At 42.8% G+C, this 20,726-nt stretch overlaps 1 protein-coding gene across 6 annotated transcripts in view; it reads left to right on the plus strand.

The window, feature by feature from the left end:
• LOC107223939 (CUGBP Elav-like family member 4) overlaps positions 1-20,726 on the plus strand; it is a 530,321-nt gene that overhangs the window by 28,180 nt on the left and 481,415 nt on the right. For all 6 annotated transcript variants that reach the window (XM_046733417.1, XM_046733411.1, XM_046733414.1 and 3 more), the window contains exon 2: positions 15,032-15,114. Coding sequence is in view for 5 of the 6 variants with exons in the window: in XM_046733411.1 (XP_046589367.1) it covers positions 15,032-15,114 (83 nt within the window). In the remaining variant the exon portion in view is untranslated. The remainder of the gene's footprint in view (positions 1-15,031; positions 15,115-20,726) is intronic.

The following is a 20,726-nucleotide window of genomic DNA, read 5'->3' on the forward strand; positions in this document are numbered from 1 at the left end:
TTAACTCGGATTACACTTGCAGGGAATACGAGTTTTCAGAAAGCAGGGCACGTACGGCAAGGGAATCGAGGCTCTGGGCAGGTTGGCAATGATCGCCAGCCGGTGACTCTGCTGGCCATTAACGAACACATGTCTCTATCTGGACTGTATCCTGGAGAGTGGTGGAAGAGGTCCGGTGAACTCGAGACGCGGGACTTTCGACCCTGTTCGAAGACGAAAAGATTAATCGGTCCTCCCTTCAATATCGCGCGTTCATCCGTCCTCGAAGCGAATACCGATTCGGAACTTCACCAGCGAATTATCAAGCACGAACTTGGAATTGGAATTGTACCAGAAAGACGTGATGTTTGGCAATATGACGTTTGGTCGGTGTAATATATTCGGGTTACGCACAAATTGTGCAACTCGTCTGAGACTTTTGCTGCTGTAGTCAGGATCACCGAAATACTGACTCAGTGACCAGAAGAAGCTTAGTGAAATATTCTAACTGTAAATGTATGAAAATTTATGAATGTTTCATGTATTTCCTGTCACCGCTATAAATTTCTCATCAAAAATAGCTGTAGAACTTGCGATTTAATTTTGAGAAATCCCGTGGGGTAGTCAGCGTCAAATCGAACGGTCGGTTTTCCTGATCCATCTTAACCTGATTGACCTTTCTTTCACATAATCAAAGTGCATATGAAAGGATGCACTTTGAATTTTTTCAGAATTTCTTGACACATGGTTTCTTTACAACTCGTTCGATAAATTGATTTCGACAATGTGTTGATTTTTCGAGTCTACGTAGCTTAAAATTGGATGACGTATAAAGTTTTTTCACAAAAATTTTAGGTTTTCTTGTAAACTTTTTAAGAGTATTTTTTTTTTGGATTTTTCATACCTCGTTTCAGTGTAGTTTTGATACAAAATCGCGAAATTTATTCGTAACTGAAAACTGCCGTGATCGAATGGGCTGCAATTTATATACAACGTGCCTTCTTCAATGCGAAAGGTTGCAGGAAAATTTCATAGTGGGCGGTGCAGTGGTTCGGAAGATATATCGACAAATATTCACACAGTGGCGTGAATTCTGTTCAAACTTCGCAGCGCGGCAAGCAAGTTTTTTACTCTGCGCGTGGCGCTGCTGTGCACTCGAGAGCGATCTTCAATTGTTACGCGGGTTGTTTATAACAGTTGACGACTTTTTCTTGCGGAGTTTACTTCAGTCGATCGCTTATCACAATTCCTGACATGATAAGTGAGTTTCGTACTGCCGGACAATATTTTTGAAGCGTATTCATCCAAGGTAAGAATTTAACGAACTGTTGCGTATCGTAATACCGATTGTATAACTTTTACCGTTCATACCGCCGCATTACAGTGCGTATGGATGAGAAATTTCACAGTTCCATGGAAACTATTGTTTGTAACTTTTGAACTACTTTTCCGCCCACTACGAAATATACAATCTTCGGTATTGAAAAAGAATCCCTCGTATACATACGTATAATATGCCATCGACAAAATTATCGTTTAGTTGACGTAACACATTCTGGAAGCAGCACATCTTTATTCGAATAATCGAGCTGCTCAAATCCATCAGTGTTTTGATGGGTTATCACTCTTCACATTTTGGCATTGAATCGATTAATAATTGGATGATGGATTCTCAAAGTTTTCCTGTTGCTAATACACAAAATCTTTTTACTTTCAGACTTGTTAGTCACAAGATGACGAGCTTGTCAATTTTTCTTAGCATCAAGCTCGCCTCTTTTAACCATTTCATGGCAAAATCGTATCAACGTCAGAAAGTTAGTAAAACAATAAAAGCGTCAAAGTGTAATTATTTTTAAGCCATTAACCGTCGGAAATTAAAAATTTAGTTTCGAAAAGCTGAAATTCTTGTTAGAAAACAAGGAAACGTTATTTTCGTTATTCGCGTAATCATTCGAACGTTAGCGAGTTTCTTAGAATTAGACGAGTCCGTCATCCAGTCATTAGCCGAGGTCTTTCCTACTGGATTGAAGATGTCAGACGCTAGTCGGCTTAACATTTGGATATAAGTTAATTCGGTAAGCCGATTAGAGATACGAAACAGTAACTACACGCGGAGGTAAAACATCTCGGATGGATTTACCCTTGCAGCACACGCACTCGGTCTGGTTGATTAACAATGTAATGTTAGCGGTAAGGTAATCCTGTAATGGTTCAGTCATGTTTGCCGGTAAATAATATATCCATGTACAACGCGTATACCCCGGCCTCTGCACCCTTTGCACACGTATGTTCGAAATGATTACCGCGACAACGTGTTCGAGTATTATTCATACTACAAATATGGCTGGGGGTGCCGGTCGATTTTATATATTGGTAAATAATATCGCCGTTTGTTTTAACGTGTACTTGGGGTGCGATACGGTTTGTCAATAGTTTGATAGCGTCGTCGAATCTACCGCGTCTGCTGTTTCGGTAATTAAAACGCGATCGTTTGAAATCCGGAAATGTGTCATTTTACGGTGAATAAACAATCTGCGACTTCGACTTGATAGCTGAATAACCATTATCATCTTGTTGTTCAGCGCGCCGCTGATAATTGGGATCAGCCATTCCAAACGTGTGTTTCAGTTTTTTTTTGCACGTTCGGAATGTCTGTCTCACAATCCTGCGGGACATGCTTTCACCTATGAACGTGAATTAAAGCTTTCCGGCAATATATTTCGTATTGTTATGTAAAAGTTAAAGCTTGCATCCCTCGTCGAGCAATTCGGCACTCAGTTAAACACAATGGGCTTTGGACAGTCGACAATACAAAATATGTAAATACGATGAACGCTAGTCGTCCCACGAAAACAATGAACGAGACCAGTGCGCACTACGCGTTAGAGTTTTCCAGTTTTCATACGCTTATGAATCTATAAAACTCCCTGGTGGACACTGGCATAAATAGAAAAACTATGTTCCATTATTCTACTACGTTAGTATTCGGCTTAACTTTCTTTCTCGCTTTTTCATCACCGAATACATTTCTTCTTTAAATATGTATACACATGAATCTATTCGGAGCTATTGACGACTTTGCATTCTACCATGACTTTTCGGAAAAAATGCATATCCATATGATTTTCTAGTGACTGATTTATTCTTAGTGATTTATTGAGACAAATTGTGATTGTGCTCAATTGCTATCATATTAATCGCAATTGTATACTGTCTACATTTTGAATACAATGTTGATTAACTCTTCTCGCATTGATTTTCGGTTTAGCTAACTTCAATTTCACTGTCAATCGATCAGGTTCTGCCGGGGTATCATATCTATTTTATCAAACAGTTCGTACCGCAGTATGGAGTGAGTTTGAATTAAAATGACGTCAAAGTTTGTCTTGATTTGGATTGCCTATCGAGAAGATTTACAAATAGAAATACGAAACGCCGAGAAATATCGTCGTGATTAATAACGAATAACTGACTGCCTGTAGAAGCTATTCCTCATGGCCTAGGGCCCGATTCCATCTGAGGAAGCAAGTGTGAAGAATAGCCCCGCGTCGTTAACCCAGTTCGGCGGGCGGAAACTGTTGCTGAAATATACATATAGAACGCAGTTTTATGCACGCACAGAAACCGCGACAAGGACTCCCGATCATTGTCAGAATCGTGCACCCTGAGTGACACGATTCCCCAAGTGTCTTCACCTGTTTTCCAGTTAGTTGTAAATATGAGCGGTCCGTCATCCAGACAGTGACATATAGCTCCCGTAACTACTTTCCCTCGAATGCCCGTCCACCCTCTGGTTCTTACGGTACGGCACAGTTCCCTGGAGGAGCTTCCATTTCCGTCCAGAGACCCGGAGCATCCCTTCAGCAATCAACATCCGCGGTGTCGAGACGTTGGCTCTGCCACTTTTACGCAATGTCATAAAGGGCTCGTCTTACGAGCAACAATGGATGTAAAACGCCGTAACTTTTCTCCCCCTGAATATTTTCCACACCGTACTCCCGCTATTCATCGGCATATATACGTATACATGTATATATACCATTGTATACGTGTAGACATGTATAACCACTGTGTATTCTTTCCCTCCTCTTTTGGCAAAAATCAGGGGCTCGACTTCTTCGAGGTACCGCGTCGCAAAGTTATCTCTGTAAGAGACAAAGAAAGAGAAACAAAAACGTCAGAAGGCACTACGTACCGCATGGAAACTACTTTTCACCTTTTATTACGTTGACTCAGATTTTTTCTTTTTATGTTCTCGTAAAATTTTCTCAGTAGTTGTGCATTGCTGAAAAAAAAGTTTTCCATTATACCTCGAATTACTTTATTACTTGCTCATATACAAATATATTTCGGGCTGCAGCAATATATTTTCCAATTCAGCCTTCTTGAGTTTGAAATAACGAAGCAAGCTTACCCACGGAAAGTACAAACCTGCGGTTTAAAATTTGACAGCAAGTTTATTTTCGTAATCAAAAATGCTGTCATCTGGAACTGACATAAAACAAAGGATAAAACTAGCTTACATGCGGTCAGAAAATCTGGAAAAATCTTCCTGACGTTGTATTCGACGTGTACCGAAAAACACGAATTGAATTTTCCGCGTATTCCCCTGATGAGGTGGTATGGGCGGATGTAATCTGATCGATAGCCCGCCGAAAGCGGAAATACAAAACCTTAAACAGACAGGATGATTGGCGAAATTGACGTGTTTCTTCATTGGAACGTCCAGATACACGGTCGAAATCGGAGAATCGTAGGTGAGGGGTCGAGCTTTTCGTGTTAGTAGGACATTAACGGATTCGAACCGGTCACTTTTGTAGTCCACTCATCCTCTTTCCGGCATAGGTATCTGACACTTCCGTCAACCGTCGCAGACATGCCACCGTATTTAACAAATAATGTACGGAGGTCTTTCGTGGGTCGCACAATAATTTTGTGGTTGGCGACAGTTCGTATATTCACAGGGCCGGGTCTGTCCCGTAGGGAGCTTCCTGCCGCTCTCTGCCGCTCTCCGGTGCTCGCTTCCTCCGAAAGGGTTCGCATCAATTCACTCCTGGGCACCCTTCCACTCGGCCAAGGTTGGGCGCAAATTCGGCGCACTCTCGCCAATTTGCATCCATATGAATACCAACGTGGGAATTACGGGATCGGAATAAATTCAGTCAGTCAAGTTGAGCCTCTGTTGGGACGACGACAAGCCACACAACCCGGCAATCATCGCATTCTAAGCTCTACCTCAGATGTTATAAATTGACTTCGTTTGCCTCTGAAGTTCAACTTGGCTAACCCAAAGGGCCTTGGGTATGTTTCTCTTACATGATTAAAAGATGAACCAATTTGCAAGTCTCGTTTGTCGTGCGAGGTATCATTTCGCGTGTAAAAAACTCCGCTGATCACAAGGCTCTAATCTCAATACTCACCACGTCCAAGTTAGACCAAATTTTGAGGGCTGAAAAGACTCAACTCGCGTAAATGACGTTGAAGGAATCGACTAAAGGTAATTGGCGAGTTCAGGATACTCGAAGGATCTCAGGGCAAGTGTTGCCGCTTTGATACTCTGAGTCTCTAGTCATGTCCCGCCCAGCAGACAGAAGAAACAGATTTCCACCAATTAGAGGCTTAAATTTCTGGTTCTCAATTTGCCTAAATTAAATACCGGAAAATTAACTCGGCAGCTAATTTCGCTGGTGGGAGTAAGAGCCAGTCTGTAGTGCTTATAGAGAAGACCTTTGGGTTGGGGCTATATCTAGGTAGGTACACGAGAAACGGCAGTGAGACGGAGAGACGAAAACGTCTGGGGAAATGAACCCGACCCGCTCCCCCGCATCCACTGCGCCCATACTGCTCCATTGCGTTTCATCTCCGCGCAAATAATTTAATCTAGACTAAGTACATATTTGGGTATAGTTACGTAGTCAGTTGTCGGATTCGGCTTTTGGCGAAATGCCGGCATGACGAAAATTTTGTGTCTCCACCGTTACATCCGACCGGAAAGTGCAGACGGCTGCTGAGAAAAAAATTAAGCTACGTCGAGTGGGCAGTTGCAAATATGATAAATCGCAAAAGATTACCACATGCACATTGCCGTATCTTTCAAATTATAATAGTTTACAGATATACATGAATAATGTAAACGGTGCATTTAAAAAGAGCAAATGTTCAGGGTTGAAACTTTGTATGTCTCAACAGACCGTATCGTTAGTTTCTTTTTGAATTTCGGATCTTCGCTTCTCGGTACGATTCAAGTCCGAGTTACATGCTAGACCGATTTGACGGTGGCTTCACGTGAGCCATTTCCATTCAACACCACGATTGGTGCAGCTGACACGGAGAAGACGGGGATAAGATTTAAAGTTTCATAAATTGTGCCGGATTTTTATAGTTCTGCTAAAGACACAGCTAAATGGAATAAATTGCGTGCAGAAGGCGCGTTCTTGATGCAATTCTTAACGAATCGTTCCTACACGCGAAGAATCCAACTGTGTAATATCTTTATGTCAGGCAGCACAGATAGTCCGCAACGTGAATCGCAGGGTGAGGATACCACATTTGATCTTGTCACCGTGTTGGTATATTCGAATGCTGCAACGTTGGATGAAAACTTTTTCCGATCGATCACACCCGAGGTTCTTCTCAATACAATATTTGACGTTCGGACGAAGCCTGGGGCACCTGCATCCGGACTAGGATTTGGAGAAAAATACCGTGACGTGACCCTTCCTTCGAAGAAAAGTTGGAAAAGTTATTCCCCTCGGTGAAGGGACCCAGAGGCTCGCGAATAGCTGAGAATGATGAAAACGGGCAGGCTTGCAGAGGAGCCGGGGGAGGAGACGCGGGATATCGCGGCCTTTGCTCCGGTTCACTCAAAGCGTCGAGCTTACGGAAAAGCAGCGCTATATTTATGAAAGCAGATTAGAGCTAGACGAAGCGCCTCGTGGGATCGGGACTAAGATACAAGATACGAGATACAAGGGTGAATTTACGAGAACGCCGTGTCACGCGCGCGTCCCGTGACCTCACCGGTCTTCCGTGAGTCAAGACCCGTCCGTTAAAAGGCAGCTTGGCTTCTTGCAGTCGTAGTCACGGCTCAAAGTTCCCGTGAACAATACGGCTGGGCCGAAAATTTACGGTAATGACGAAAATTTCGTCACTAGTTCCAGCGAGAGGTGAAAACATTGAATTCTGTAACTGCAAACTTACACCCGGTTCGTAATTGATCGACAATCAACCGTCGGAACGATCCCAGTAAAAATCTTCGGTGCATTATAATAATCTATTATTTTCTAAGTCTCGAAGAACAAAAAACTGATAAATATTTGATACCGCGATTTCCGATTGAATCGCGGTGGAAGCGAGTGTGACCTGTTCTAATTGACCCCGTTACTGCTATTAATATACCCACCTCATCCCCTGGCTCATTCCCCGCCCGCTTTTACCTCCTTTCGCAAAGCTCCGGTACTAAACTAAAGCGCGCCATTGAGGGTGATTTTTATTCAAGAGACACCGCCCAGCTCGTGCACTCTTGGGGACTCTAAGGGGTGGCCAGCCCCGGCTTTAACTTAGATGTATGTCGAAAGTTTAGCCCAGAATTTTTAATGTCCCCGGGAAGAAATATATAAAAATACTCTTTCCAAACTTTTCCTGTTGACACTCAACTCCAAATTGATGAAGCGTCGTTCCACCATCTCTTTGAAGCCTTGGCTCTGTAACCTCAAGTAAAAGTTACAGTAGTTTGTCGAGCAACGCGCGTGGGTTCAGTTACCTACCGGAGGTGGTGAATTCTTGCGATTCAATTCTGTCAAGCATCTATTAATCCCTTCTCGAAGCATGAACACAAATTTCGGGGTATGACTCGCCATCGAATCGCATCTTCGTAATTTCACACACCATGGTAGACTATGCAAGCCTCCCTTTCGCAGCATGACGTTCCTGTCACTCTTCGTAGCGGCTCCAGCTCGGTTCGGAAATACCAATATAAGCTGCAGCCACAATCCTACCCTTCAAAGTGTCGAGTAACGTGATGTAATTTGAGCTGAATAAGATTCCGACGCAGTGACACCAAGACGTTGTATTAACGCCAGGTGGACTGATGTTGATCGTTAAAAGCCAGAAAAAATTCACGGTGTGCAGGGGTGGATACTTTTTTCCGATTGAACCAGTGATAGAGGATACTCGTATTGCATGCAGTCACCCGACTCAACGTGTCTGTTTAATTTCCGGAGGATGAATTTTTTCCCCTGGTGAAATATAGCCGACAGTGCATTAGCGAATTGCAACGGCGAAGCAAAAGTTGAGCTATGCGGCATACATCTTTCCGTAGAAGAATGCAGTCGCGAAAATATATAATAAAAAGCGTCCGGGGCACATCGCCACCTTTGGCCGCAGAATGGAAAATTTGCATTTCTGTAAGAGCCCGAGTGCCTGCGTCAGTGGAACGCGGAGTACAATGGACGCCAAAAAGTGTCCGCGAAATGGAATTCATAATACGAAGATGGCTTCTCACCGCTCTCCTCCACAAAAGGATACTACGAACGTTGCTAGGCATAAAGACATATAGCGTGGGTACGATATGACTGCATCGCACGGGCGTTACTCAGTCTGCGTATATGCACCTACGTAGACACGGGAACGAGGAATTTGTCGCGGCGATGGCCTGCAAGCCCGGCTGTGGTAGTTGGTGCGAATAAGGCGTTTCTACCTCTTGTGCAAACGTACGCGTCATTGATGCACCCCTACGTAAACAGCGTGTGAGTGTATGTTATACGGCGCAGTGTTACGCGGGGGAAATTGAAATATGCAAACAACACTGCAGTCGCGGCGTCACCTCGCCAGTGACTCGTTTTGAATATATTCCGTTTCCGAAATTTTCGCAGATTAAACTACGAAGGGTAACTGTAGTTGGAAACGGAGGTGAATTTTTCAGAGGACATGTCGGGACCATGATGTGCAACGTTGGACTCGAGAGTCGGGAATTTTGGGATGATTGTACAGACTCACTCTCTGCCTAACGGTACCCTTATAGAATCACCTACGTAGTGGGAAACACCAGAGAATGCACGAAAGCATATACTTTTCATGCTAAGCAAGCATTACCCTGACAACAGCGCCTGTCCTTTGCGTATTATAACGATAAAGACCAGTCACCAATGGCAGGCTTCACAGTGCTCAATAATCAGGTAATTTTATGGGAAATAGGGCAAAGTTTTGTGAAAATAGGGGATTATTACGGTTCCAATATTTTTGATTGTACTTACCAAATAGAGCGAAATTAGATACACACTGGGGTGTCCGTTATGATGGTCGTTTTGGCACCACAAAAATATGTTCATATTACAGAGAAAAAGTTCCCTGTAAATACAAAAATGTTTGGATAACATTAATACGTGCTAGGGGGAGATCGAAATTTTGAATGTAAAATACATTAGCGTTTTGAACCGAAAACATCAATTTAATGCTTGAAAACAATGTTTATAGTTCCACCTAAATGTAGAAACGAAATAATTTTGGCTGGGCACACGTGTTCCTTAGAGAACAACACTCAACTAACTAACTTGACTGTCTTACGGGCTTCGCATCAGAAGCGTAAGATTCCAAAATGTAAACACACTTACAGACATTCTTACAGTTGTGCTCTAGAGGAAGAACACTTTATATTCACACATACAACAGCACAAGAAAACAAATTTGAACTAACTGGTGATGAGAGGAATTAACGACATCAGAGTCAGGGCGGCTAGGTGGTCTAGTGAAGTAAGGCTCCGGTAAAGCATCGCTAGATACCAGGTTCGATTCCTGGCTCCGTCGTTAATTTTTCAAATTTACCAGTTTTTCAAATTTATATCTTCAACACTCAACTAAACCGTAAAAATTAGGGTTCTGTAAAATATCAGAGAGTTTTAAGATTAACCGAATTTTTTTCATTCTTCAGTCAAGTTGGAAGTATAAACATTGATCTTAAGCATCAAATTGATTTTTCCAGTCCATTTTAATTTATGAAACAAAAACAAATTTCTGGTAAAAATATGGGGGGCTTATAGGGGGAAATTGACTGCTTTAGGGTATATTTAGGGGAAACCTTCGGCTTGAGAGTTCTTACAGAGGAATAAAAAAATAGGATACTTTTAGGGAAAAAGGGGGCCCACTATCCACGGCCTGCGATGATGTCGAATAACTTATTCAAAAACAAAATGTGAACGTTGTCACGTTTCGAAATACGTACCCCAGCCTAGATATTGTATCCCTCGTAGAGTCCCGACTCAAGGTATATTGAAGTGAGGTTAGGCGTTGGCTGGATGTTTCTATCAATAAAGCAGCGTTGATAATCAAGTGACAAACGTGTGATGCTCTGCAGCCGTGTACTCGGCGGCGTATAGGAGTAAATCGGAGCGAGGTGGGTTAAGCCGAGGGAAAAGCGACGGAGGAGAACGGGAAGGACAACGACCAGGGACGTTGAAAAGAGGGAGAGATCTCGTTGTATCGATCGCCATCGTAAAATCCGTTTTATGACTTGGACGCTGTCCAGTGACTGGTGTATTAGCCGTCGCATTGCCTCGCAAATAAAACGGTCTTCTCCCCCCTCCGCCCCCACGACGCAGCATCACTTCGATGCTTCGTTCGTTTGTCCATCCGTCTGTACGTACCTCCGTGCCACCCGCATCAACTCTCTCCTCGACGGCATCTCTCGTCGGCGACGGGAAGTTTATAGGCAAAAACCCTTACGAGCCTCCCGTTCCATCGGGCGCCCCCTCGCTACCAAGTATTCTTATACGTCCTCCATCCTCCACTTTATACCCATCGCCGTCGTCGTCGCCCGTCCACCCTCCACCCCTATCTTCGCCCCGCCAACTGCACGGAGAAGAATTACTTTTATAATAGGATTCGAGCCAACCAAGAGTTACGACGATACGACACTGCAATATCGCGTGCAATATCTATTGTTTCGACAGATACGTACGTGGGCACACCGTCCCCCAAGCCCAGCCCAGCCCTCGGATCATCCTTCTCCAGCTCTCGATCCTGCAGGCTTTGGTTATCCCCCGCAGGAATATCTCGTCCTGTGGGATTCTCTATCGCGATTGCCAGATGTCAAAAAATGCGAGATCGCCGCGCCGGTTTCACTCCAATGAATTCTCTCGCTATTTTCAAAAACCCCCGTTTCTCTACCCCAGAAAATCACCCGTGCCCGTCTTCTCGGCCCGCCGAAACTACGCGGTCTTCGGGCCGATCGCGTGCCTGGAGAGATTGGGCCTCCGCCTTCGATCGAGCGGGTCCGACTCCTCCTCGGGTGTCCCGGGGGCAGCTATCGCCGGCGGGATCGCCTTATCAATCACCGGCCACCATCGAGGCCCACCGGCTCGCTACTCCCGCGTTAATGTTCTCTCGTTTAGTTTCGCCTCTTATCTGCCTTAGGGACTGTTTCGAAAATTTATAATATTCTCCCGGACTTATCTAGTGTCGGGAGCACCGAGGTTTCGGGGGGGGGGGGGGGGGGATCGAGAAGGGGGGGGGGGGTTCAAGTAAGGGGACTTTAAAGTCTCGAGGAGACGACGGCGGACGCAAGCGTGCTGCGCCGTGCTTTGCTATCTCGCGGGACGGTCACGCTTTCCTCTTATCACTGGTTGAAGGGCAAGCCCCTAACTTCTCTGGAGCGTCTGGAAGCCGTAGGAGAAACACAAAAAAAAAAAAGAAGAAAAAAATACCACCGTGTATCGGCTTATACTCTCAACGAGCCAAACGACCTGTAAACACGTACAGTCGACGATGAGACTGGATGCAAACCCATCAGCGATTAGCATCGGTCTTATACCTCACTCGTTTTCTCATCTTCTTTCCCGCTTTATCAAGATCGAGAACCGATACTTTTTACTCACTTTGCTTTGCTTTCGTTGCTTCTTATTCAGAACTCGACTGCAGGTCGGTCTTTGACTCCGATATACTCACTCGCGATATTCGGAAATTACACGTCCCTGTAAACGGATTTAACTTGCGGTTGTTTACGCTAGCACGAAGATTTCTACGTACCGCTGAGTGTACCTTGGTTTAGTCTGATGTTACAGATATCGCATGGAGGAAGAGTGAGAAATTTATGGTCGAATCAAAGTATGAGACCGAAGTAAACGAGGGATTGAATGTCGATAAAAGTAACAAGAAATTGATCGAGCTCTACAGGTACACAAAGTGGGATGGAACTACACCTACATTTGTCATCGTTCGTGCAAATCACCACCCAATTCACTTGTTATTAACTTATTATTTATAGTATGATAAAAATGTCCCAGGTTCGTAGCAGTGATCGATTCGGCTTCCCCGCAGACACGTCGCAGGGTGAAACCGGAGGTCAGATTGAATCGGTTTCGTGGATTTTTTTACGTTCCAAGAAAAGGAAGAAAAAGAACAAACGACGTCAACAAATTTGTCACGTTATCGTGTATTTGACCCACGCCATTCGTGTCGCGTGAGGTTCTGGATGGGATTTTCCTCCTCCCTGATCTACACGCATTGCATTCACGCTCAGGTAGGCCGATCGCGCGCTTCGCGGGGGTTCGTTGCACGTGTATCAAAATTTATAAAAGTCTTTCAGGGGTCGGCGAATGCGGTCGTCGCGACAGATAATATTAAACACCTACCTGCCAGGCGAAAGCGACCTCGAGTTAATTCGGCACCGCAAGTGTCGCACGCAAATCTACTCTTGTCACGCCTTGAATAAAAAATATATCCAAGTCAGTCGCTGTTTGGACAGGCTGGATTTACCGAGAGATCTGGACAGGAAAGTTTCGAGCCGTCCTTTTAAAAGTTTAATTCCGCTTTATAGTAGAGTGAAACTGCACCTGCAGATAAGGGGCGAACTCTTCGGGTAATTTATTGTCCCTGGGTTACACGGGTAGGTAAATTCACTTCAAACTCGTTGTCGTTATCACTTTATATCAATATTCTCGTCCTGGGTTGAAAAAAGTTTTTCACCCCAATCCAAACGTGCCATAAACCTTAAATACGTTTACAATGGCTTTCGATTCCCGAAATATTGATATTCGACGACTGTATTTTTGCGGAACCGATACTCGAAGGATCCCCGAAAGTTCACACAGCCGCCTATTCCTTCGATATATGGATTCACTAAGCTAGGAATAAATGTTGGATGTCGAGTTGTTACGAAACTGTGTCAGGATCGATGAAACGAACCATCTGTTCAGTATTCCTAACTCTTCGACGGTATATTTTCAGCGCTTTTTCACCTCGGTTGTCATTTTTTATTTCTATTATTTTTATCCGGACTTCGCGCTGATAATTTCTGTCTCGGTATTGTTTTTCTCCCCGAAATCTACGGCAAAATTTGCAAATACCCAATTCGTATGGTCGCAAGAATTTGCATCATGCTCGCCGTCTGCGAAAGCGTGCGATCTACGTCACAAAAATTTATCACGCAGACACTATTGCCAGAGGTTTCCGGTCGATTTCAATCGGTACCTGCACGTACGAACCGACCAGAAACCTTATGACGTCGTTAAGGTTAGAGCAATGATAATTAACCTCTGAATCTAAGCGGGAGCCAGAGTCTGACCATTATCGGCTGTATTCACTGCGGTCGTTCGATCGCTCCATCCTTGTTCCACTTACGCCCAGCCTCGTCGTCTTCGAGATTTATTTAAAGGGCTCACCTATATCTGATCGCCATTTGGTTATCTTGCCGCAACAAGACGAATGATCCTTGGCACGCGCGCATCTCTTTCGGGTAGGTTCGCAGTCGGAGTTGAAGTTTGAAAACGATCTTGTCGTTAGCAGTTGATCACCCGCACTTTGAAGACTTCATTCCGCTTACACTTCTCTTTTACTCGGGAGTAGATTTCAGTTGGCATTGAACCCTATTTTTTCCCTCATACGACACGAGTAATTGTCAGCTCTGCAATTTCGGAAGCCTTTATTTTTCGGTATTGCCCGGTGTGATAAACGGTATTGGCTCAGCTGTTTATCGAATTTCCGCCGAGTTTCATAATTAAAATAGAGAAGAGTGTAAAAAATGCTCTCGTCTTTTCTTTGCTTCCAGCCAGTTCAGCGTAGAATCTTCACGCTGATGAGGTTGAATTTATTTTTCCAACGACGTTCCAGACAGAAGCGTACTTCCCGCATGTGTCTACCTGCGTGCAGAGTTTCTGTTTTCTTCTTTTTCCTTTGCTTTTTATCTTAAAAAATTCCCAGACGGCACTTGGGCGACTTTTACGACGGCCAGTGTACCGTGTAGTTATCGATGAAATTACCAAGGGTTTCAAAGACGCGTCGTCGTGATCGTGCAGGAGGGCGTACTTTGCGCGATGCAACTCTGGTGCTTGTGCGAACGATTAAAGCTTCATGCATAATAATGGCGAGGCCACGCCACCTTTTACTTTCACATACATGTATACATATATGTATATGATGTATGTATATATACATCTATGTATATGTATTTGTTTTATAGAAATGGTGTACGTGTCGTGTGCCGCGAGTTGAACACAAGCGAAATGATTTAAAACTTGATATTAATTTTCAGAAACAAGGCTCATCTATAAAAATATTCAGAGGTCAAATTACTAGGCTTTTGATAAGAGATTAGCTACACTAGTCAAAATTCAATACAGATCCAATTAAGTTAGAAAACATAATTTCAGACATAAAATGGTGGCGAAACCGTTGGAGACTGTACTCAGCTGTTTGCAATCTTATAAGTGCAGAAGCTCTGATAATTTGCGATAACAGCAGATGTGACGAGTTTGTTCATTCATCTTATTTTTCAGACGCGTATATAGTTTTAGGTACTGCCGATCCATTGTACAAATTTGCTTTTTACGTAGGAAGTTGCCAAAGTGGTCATTTAACTATTTAAGTATAAAAATACAGCACCGGATTTCATTTATCTTCCTATTGAATCTATCATCCGTCATTGTGGATCGTTAACAGCACCTCTTTTGATTCTTCAGAATGTTACTAACAGAATTAGTATGCAAGTAACATTCTTAAGAGTGTGATTTATCGAATGGATAAATCGTTTATTAACAGCGATTTTTCTGTGTTATTACAGGGTGCGCTTTCCTGACCTACTACAGCCGAGACAGCGCGATCAGCGCCCAGGACGCTCTACATGAAAAGCGGACTTTACCAGGGGTGAGTTTTTTATTTCCCCATTTGCTTTATTCTGTGATTCGAAGTGGTCCAATTGAAGACATTATACCGAGTAACCTTGCTACAGTTTAAAGTACCCATCGGTAGTAGCAATGAAAGTTACAACGCAATTATTCAAAAAACATCTTTCCAATCATAAGAAAGGAAGCTGCTATATATTAAAAAAGTCACTAGCACATATATTGGTTATTATATTGCAGCAATAACAAAAATGATGACACAAGCTTGATGATTGTTCAAAGTGTAAAGTCAAGGCAAAACGTGCATCCTCGGCATTTTTTTTACATCCTGGTTTTAAACCTCACGTGGTATTTTAGACATTATTTGATCTATTCTTGCGACAAAGTTCGGTTGAGAAACGATGTTATGCCTTTTTTCAGTATTTTAAACTTGAATTGTCATTAAAAAAGCTGACATGTTAGGGATTCCTGACAACCATGTTTCGACCTCGCATTTAAAAATTCGCAAGGTATGCTTGATCTGATAACATGGAACATCATTCAGCAGCTCGTATAACTTAGGTTGAAAATGTGCAGCTACTTACGCTCGTACATTAAAGGTGCAATGCGACGGCTTCGCAATACGTAAATACAATGGCAGGGTAGATAAAGTCCAGAATCTTAACGCAGCATCATTCCTCGTCTCAAGCTATAAGCGTCTAATTTTATTGAATCTCACCGTTGCAATTTTGCTCGTAAGCCGAGGTAGGGTACACGTCTAGTGTGCTAATCTCTTGCTTAATATTTACTAGAAACGCAACGAGCCCCATGTAGTCGGTGTTTAGCCAAGGGCTGCAATGCATCATTGGATAACTACCACTGGAAGTGCCGTGTCTCTCGTCCCGCTTTTAGTGTTGAGGGTTGACGATACAATCGGTACCTATTTATTTTTACCGACATAATACCACCGACTTAGATTCTATCGAGGAATATCACCGAGCGTACCTTTCGTTATGGCAAATGAAATGAAACGAAGTCATAAAATAAGGGATTTATCACAACTTGAGATATTACTGTAAGTTTTCAAAGATCCGTATATCCTGTCAACTTTGCGTTTTACTCAGAGAATCGTCTCGTAAACACACGTTAAGTATACGTTTAAGAAACCTGTCACTGATTGTGAGTATAAGACTGTTAATTTTTTTGCATAAAAAAAAAATTCATTCTAGTTTTGTAAAGCTCGTACTTCTTTATTATTTATCGAAGATCCAAAGCGGGTTTTTAGCCAAAGAAATTGAAATCCCGACAGCCGGTAACAAATTTTCATCGAATTTTCAGCGAGCTAAAAATATTCACTCGGCACTCTGACATCGTTCCCAATTTGCATGCCAGGTTGCGGCATACGTTGGCGTGCCATTCGCATCATAGTCCTGGCACTTCCAACCGTGCACTTCCAGGACTTTCCGTAGGCAGGAACGGGAGTTGCAGTTACGTTTCGTTAATCTATCCCCGAAACAACACCGAAGCGGTCTTGGCACTGTTGCCAGAGGAAATCGTTTTAAATGTTATGCTGAGAGACGGGGTGGAGGCCTCGCTCAGAGTTATGACTTTATGAAGATAGATACACGCACGAGCCTCAGGCGTCGACCAGCAAAGGGAATAAATTACTCTGGAAAAATTAACAAATTGATTTCGAACCGTCCGGAGATCGTGCCTCGTGAATTTTTCAACAGTTTTCAGTTGTTTGTTCGTTCGGATTTGTTCAATTTTCGCTAACTGGTTAGCGTTTCTCAGTTTTTGCAGCCCCGCCATATTTTTTTATTTCTTATCCGTGATACACTACGCCTCGTTTAACGAACGTGAACCACTGAGCGCTACGTTGTTCTGCTTCGTTGATTGAAAGTTTGTTGAAACAAATAAAGCTGTTCGACAACACGATTCACAATGCGCGTAAATCGAAAGTATTTTATGCGAAAAATTTTCCATCGCGAACCACATGGTATAGAAAACGGAGGATATAACTTTCAGTCGATGTTGGCCTGCAAAGCGCAGCGCGGGAGCAACGAGTACGTTATGTAAAAATGCACTCTGCGAGCAATTGAATCAAATGGATAGTTACGGCGTCGGTGAAAAACATCTGGAAGCTCTTTTGGTCCGAAAAGCAGACGCCTCTGGTTAGAACCAACTTTGCATAATTCAACGTAGCACCGATTATTCAGAAGCGCAGGAAGCTATTGCATAGCTCAGGTGGCGCCAATTTTTCCGACAAAATTTGGCTCCATAACTTGAATTCTCGCAAGCATACTTTTTAGAAATGTAATTTTTTGCGCGACGCTTACGCCAGCAATAACTCAGTCAATAGATATTCATGCTCAGGTAAAATTTGACGGATGAGGACGTTTTAAATTTGAAATGACAATTTCTGCTAAGCCGCTATTAGTCGCAAAAGACAGATACATAATTAAACAACGTCGAAGTTTCTCTTCGCAGTGAAAATGCTTCGAAAAACGTTTTGTCTCTTAAGTAGTAGCCGAAATTGAGTACCTCCGTTAATCTGATTTAATTCGAAAGTTCTTGTCCAATCTGTCAAGCTCTGCCAAACGTTTGTGAGCATGTTTCGATACCGTGATTTTGGCAAAAACCGAGCTCACCGGTGCTGTAATTTAACGGAGCATGAACGAGGCTGTGATTTACTTGGACGATTGAGTAACGAACGCGAAACCTGCTTTGAAACTGAGCGATAGAACCTGGTCTAAAAGGATCGTGCAGGCAGAGCTTCTATACTTAGCTTTCGATTGTTATAAGTTTTTGGTTACGTCAGTGTGCATGACCCCGGTGAAAGAAAGAGTGTTAAGCGTGAAGAATGGCAAAACAGTGCTGAAGCCTGAGAGCAACGAATTGCTTCCGCTTCCGGTTGGCGAAAGTCGTTCTGGAAAATCGATCTTGCCACTCAGTTTTTAAGCTCACTACAATACATCATTCTTACAGAAATGACAACGCTTAGACATCGATTTTGAGCCACGTTTACATCGTTCCGAGTTCGAAATCGAAACCGATTGTTTGCCCTGTCAAAAATAATCTAACAATAAATTGTAAATTTTAACGATCTTGGAATTAGAGTTGTTTTCCTGTTTCGAATTTAAGTCGATTCTCTCGAAATACTCCGTCAAACGGTAAATTTTCAATTGAATTAAAGTTACTCACAGTTATCGGAATATTCAAAGATTTTCAATATATTATTTTTAGTTTATAATAAAACAAATAAAACAAAAAAAAAAAAAAAAAAACAATCTCGTAGGTTTTCCATAATAAAGAAGAGAATCTGACGATACTTATTATAGCGTATTACTCAACACTATACGAAGTGACCATACATTTTTTACGAAGAGGACTCGCAGATTTTCACGTTACGCAGCGTGCGGTTGTTAGAAGTAAAAAGCTGCGATCATTATTTCAAACATGTCTGAGAGATTCTTTCGCAGATTAAAATCCCGCATTCCCGTTTGTCGCCGGAGTGAGGGATTGCACAGGTTGGAAATGCATACACGTCTCACGTAACCGCGGTAAATATGTATCTTTGAATCTGACAGCTGAAACGGTGATATAGGACGTGTTTCGGTAAAGAAACGAACGGAGAGACGTATTTCACCGCCGTTAATCCATGCATGAGAGAATAATTTCTGCAAGTGTAAAATGCGACCGATAGCCGCCCCGAGAAATGCGAAAAGAAACGGACGCGCGGAGATCTCCCCTTCAGGTTGATATCGTCGAGTGCAGGGCTTCGATCCGTCACCGCCATCTCGAATTCTCCGCATTCTTTCCTAACGAATTTTTTGCACCTTCTTCGTGCACCTGCGATTCACCTTCGTCACGTCGTTCGCGACCCGCTTGGATGTTTGGACGTTCATTTCGCAGCTACTCAATTTTACCGGACTTCGTGATTTACCGATGACGTAGCCTGAATACACGCCTTGTGTGAACGAGTATTTCTGGATTTATTATACACATACAATGCTAAGTTTCCTGGAAAATTTTCGGCTCTTCAAATTCGGTTTTGCCCTATTTCTTTTGTCAAAACACTCACGTTGCGGAATTAAAGTCGAAACGGATCTAATTTGAGAAAATTGTTCTATTTAAGTCGCTGAGTTAAAGACGAATCATTATTGAATCTTTCCCACTTTCGATATCCGCAAAAATTCTCATACGAGCTGTAGATTTAATCTTGAATTCATCACAGAGGTGGAAATTTTAGAGTTGCGAGCAATTTTATTTCGGACTATAGTGAAATATTCCCAGCTCGTGCGCAAGTCAAATATAGTGTCATGGCTGAAACTATAAACACAGTTACAAATACCTACTAAATTTTGTGAGATATGCAATGGATTATATCCTACAAATTCTCGACGCTGACGGAATTTGAAACAGTTTATTTGCATACGAAATTTCATCTCATCTATTCACGATGGTTTACTGAAAATTTTCTGATGGACTTATTGGTTTTTCATCGTATTCTTCTGCCTTGATTTATATTTTTTCTATTAACGAACTGGATCATAGAAATGTTTAAGGCATCTTTTGAGTCATCCGTCAGCATCTCAGATGCCGTTTCTCAAAATTTAAGGATATTAACAAAACATAATTCTCGACCGCAGGTAATATCAGTCTAGTTTGCTTACGCAGCAAAAGTCAGCGCGATGATTTACAGCATCTGCGATACACATACATACGTACGTACACGCCCGGTGTAGCTAATCAAACCTAATTATGTAAATAGTCATAAATTTAGCTTGCTCACCACACGTATACATGAGCGAGCAGTAAACAAGGACGTTCTTCAATTTTGGTTACGAAATGAGCATTGAGTAACGCCGGCTCCTGAATAAATTTAAACATTACCAAATCGCAGTAGCCGGGTATGAAGCTTCTCCCTCTTCGATTCCAAACTTATTCCCCGATTGAAGAAGAGGATCGTAGAGTGGAAGATTCGAGAGCAGTCGATTTTTCGACGTCTATCCACCTCTTCGAGGGCGGCGGCTCCCCTCCTTCCACCATTTTACCGCAGACTTGAGATATTTTCACGTTGATAAACTGTCTACTTTGATCCTGCCTTTTTACCCTTTTTTTCTTAATTATCCACTTTTCGAGCACTCCGCTAATCAATTTTTTCTCCAGTATCCGCAATTACAGCGACATCGTCTCTCATCAGAAGAGTCGACGAGGGATCAAGTTGCGATTCATTATCAAGAGTTCGATAATATGCTTTTTCAACCGGATCAACATCCACAAAATGTGTAAGCGATTCTTTAATCGACCAGAAAATATTCTCGCATAAAAGTTCTGCCGTTTTACCTGCGTATAGTTTTTGTGATTCGAATCAGGGGAATAAACGTGGGTTTCCTATCATGAAAGTTTGAGGGGGGAGGGTCATAATTTAACCGTGTGTAAATACGTAAATCAATCGTCGATGCCAAGGAAGAGAAAAAAAATTGTAACCATCTTTCCTCGCGAATGTTGTAATTCGAGCGGATCCGCTTATGGTCGAATGGGGAGTGTAAAAAAATTGATCCATTTTCTACACCACACGTGAAATTCTGATAAACCGCAGGAACATCTGGCGATCTGTTAATGTTAGGCTACAGTCGGCTACGCCAGACT

The sequence above is a fragment of the Neodiprion lecontei genome, chromosome 3 (assembly GCF_021901455.1).
Source record: "Neodiprion lecontei isolate iyNeoLeco1 chromosome 3, iyNeoLeco1.1, whole genome shotgun sequence".
In the NCBI taxonomy this organism is placed as follows: domain Eukaryota; kingdom Metazoa; phylum Arthropoda; class Insecta; order Hymenoptera; family Diprionidae; genus Neodiprion; species Neodiprion lecontei.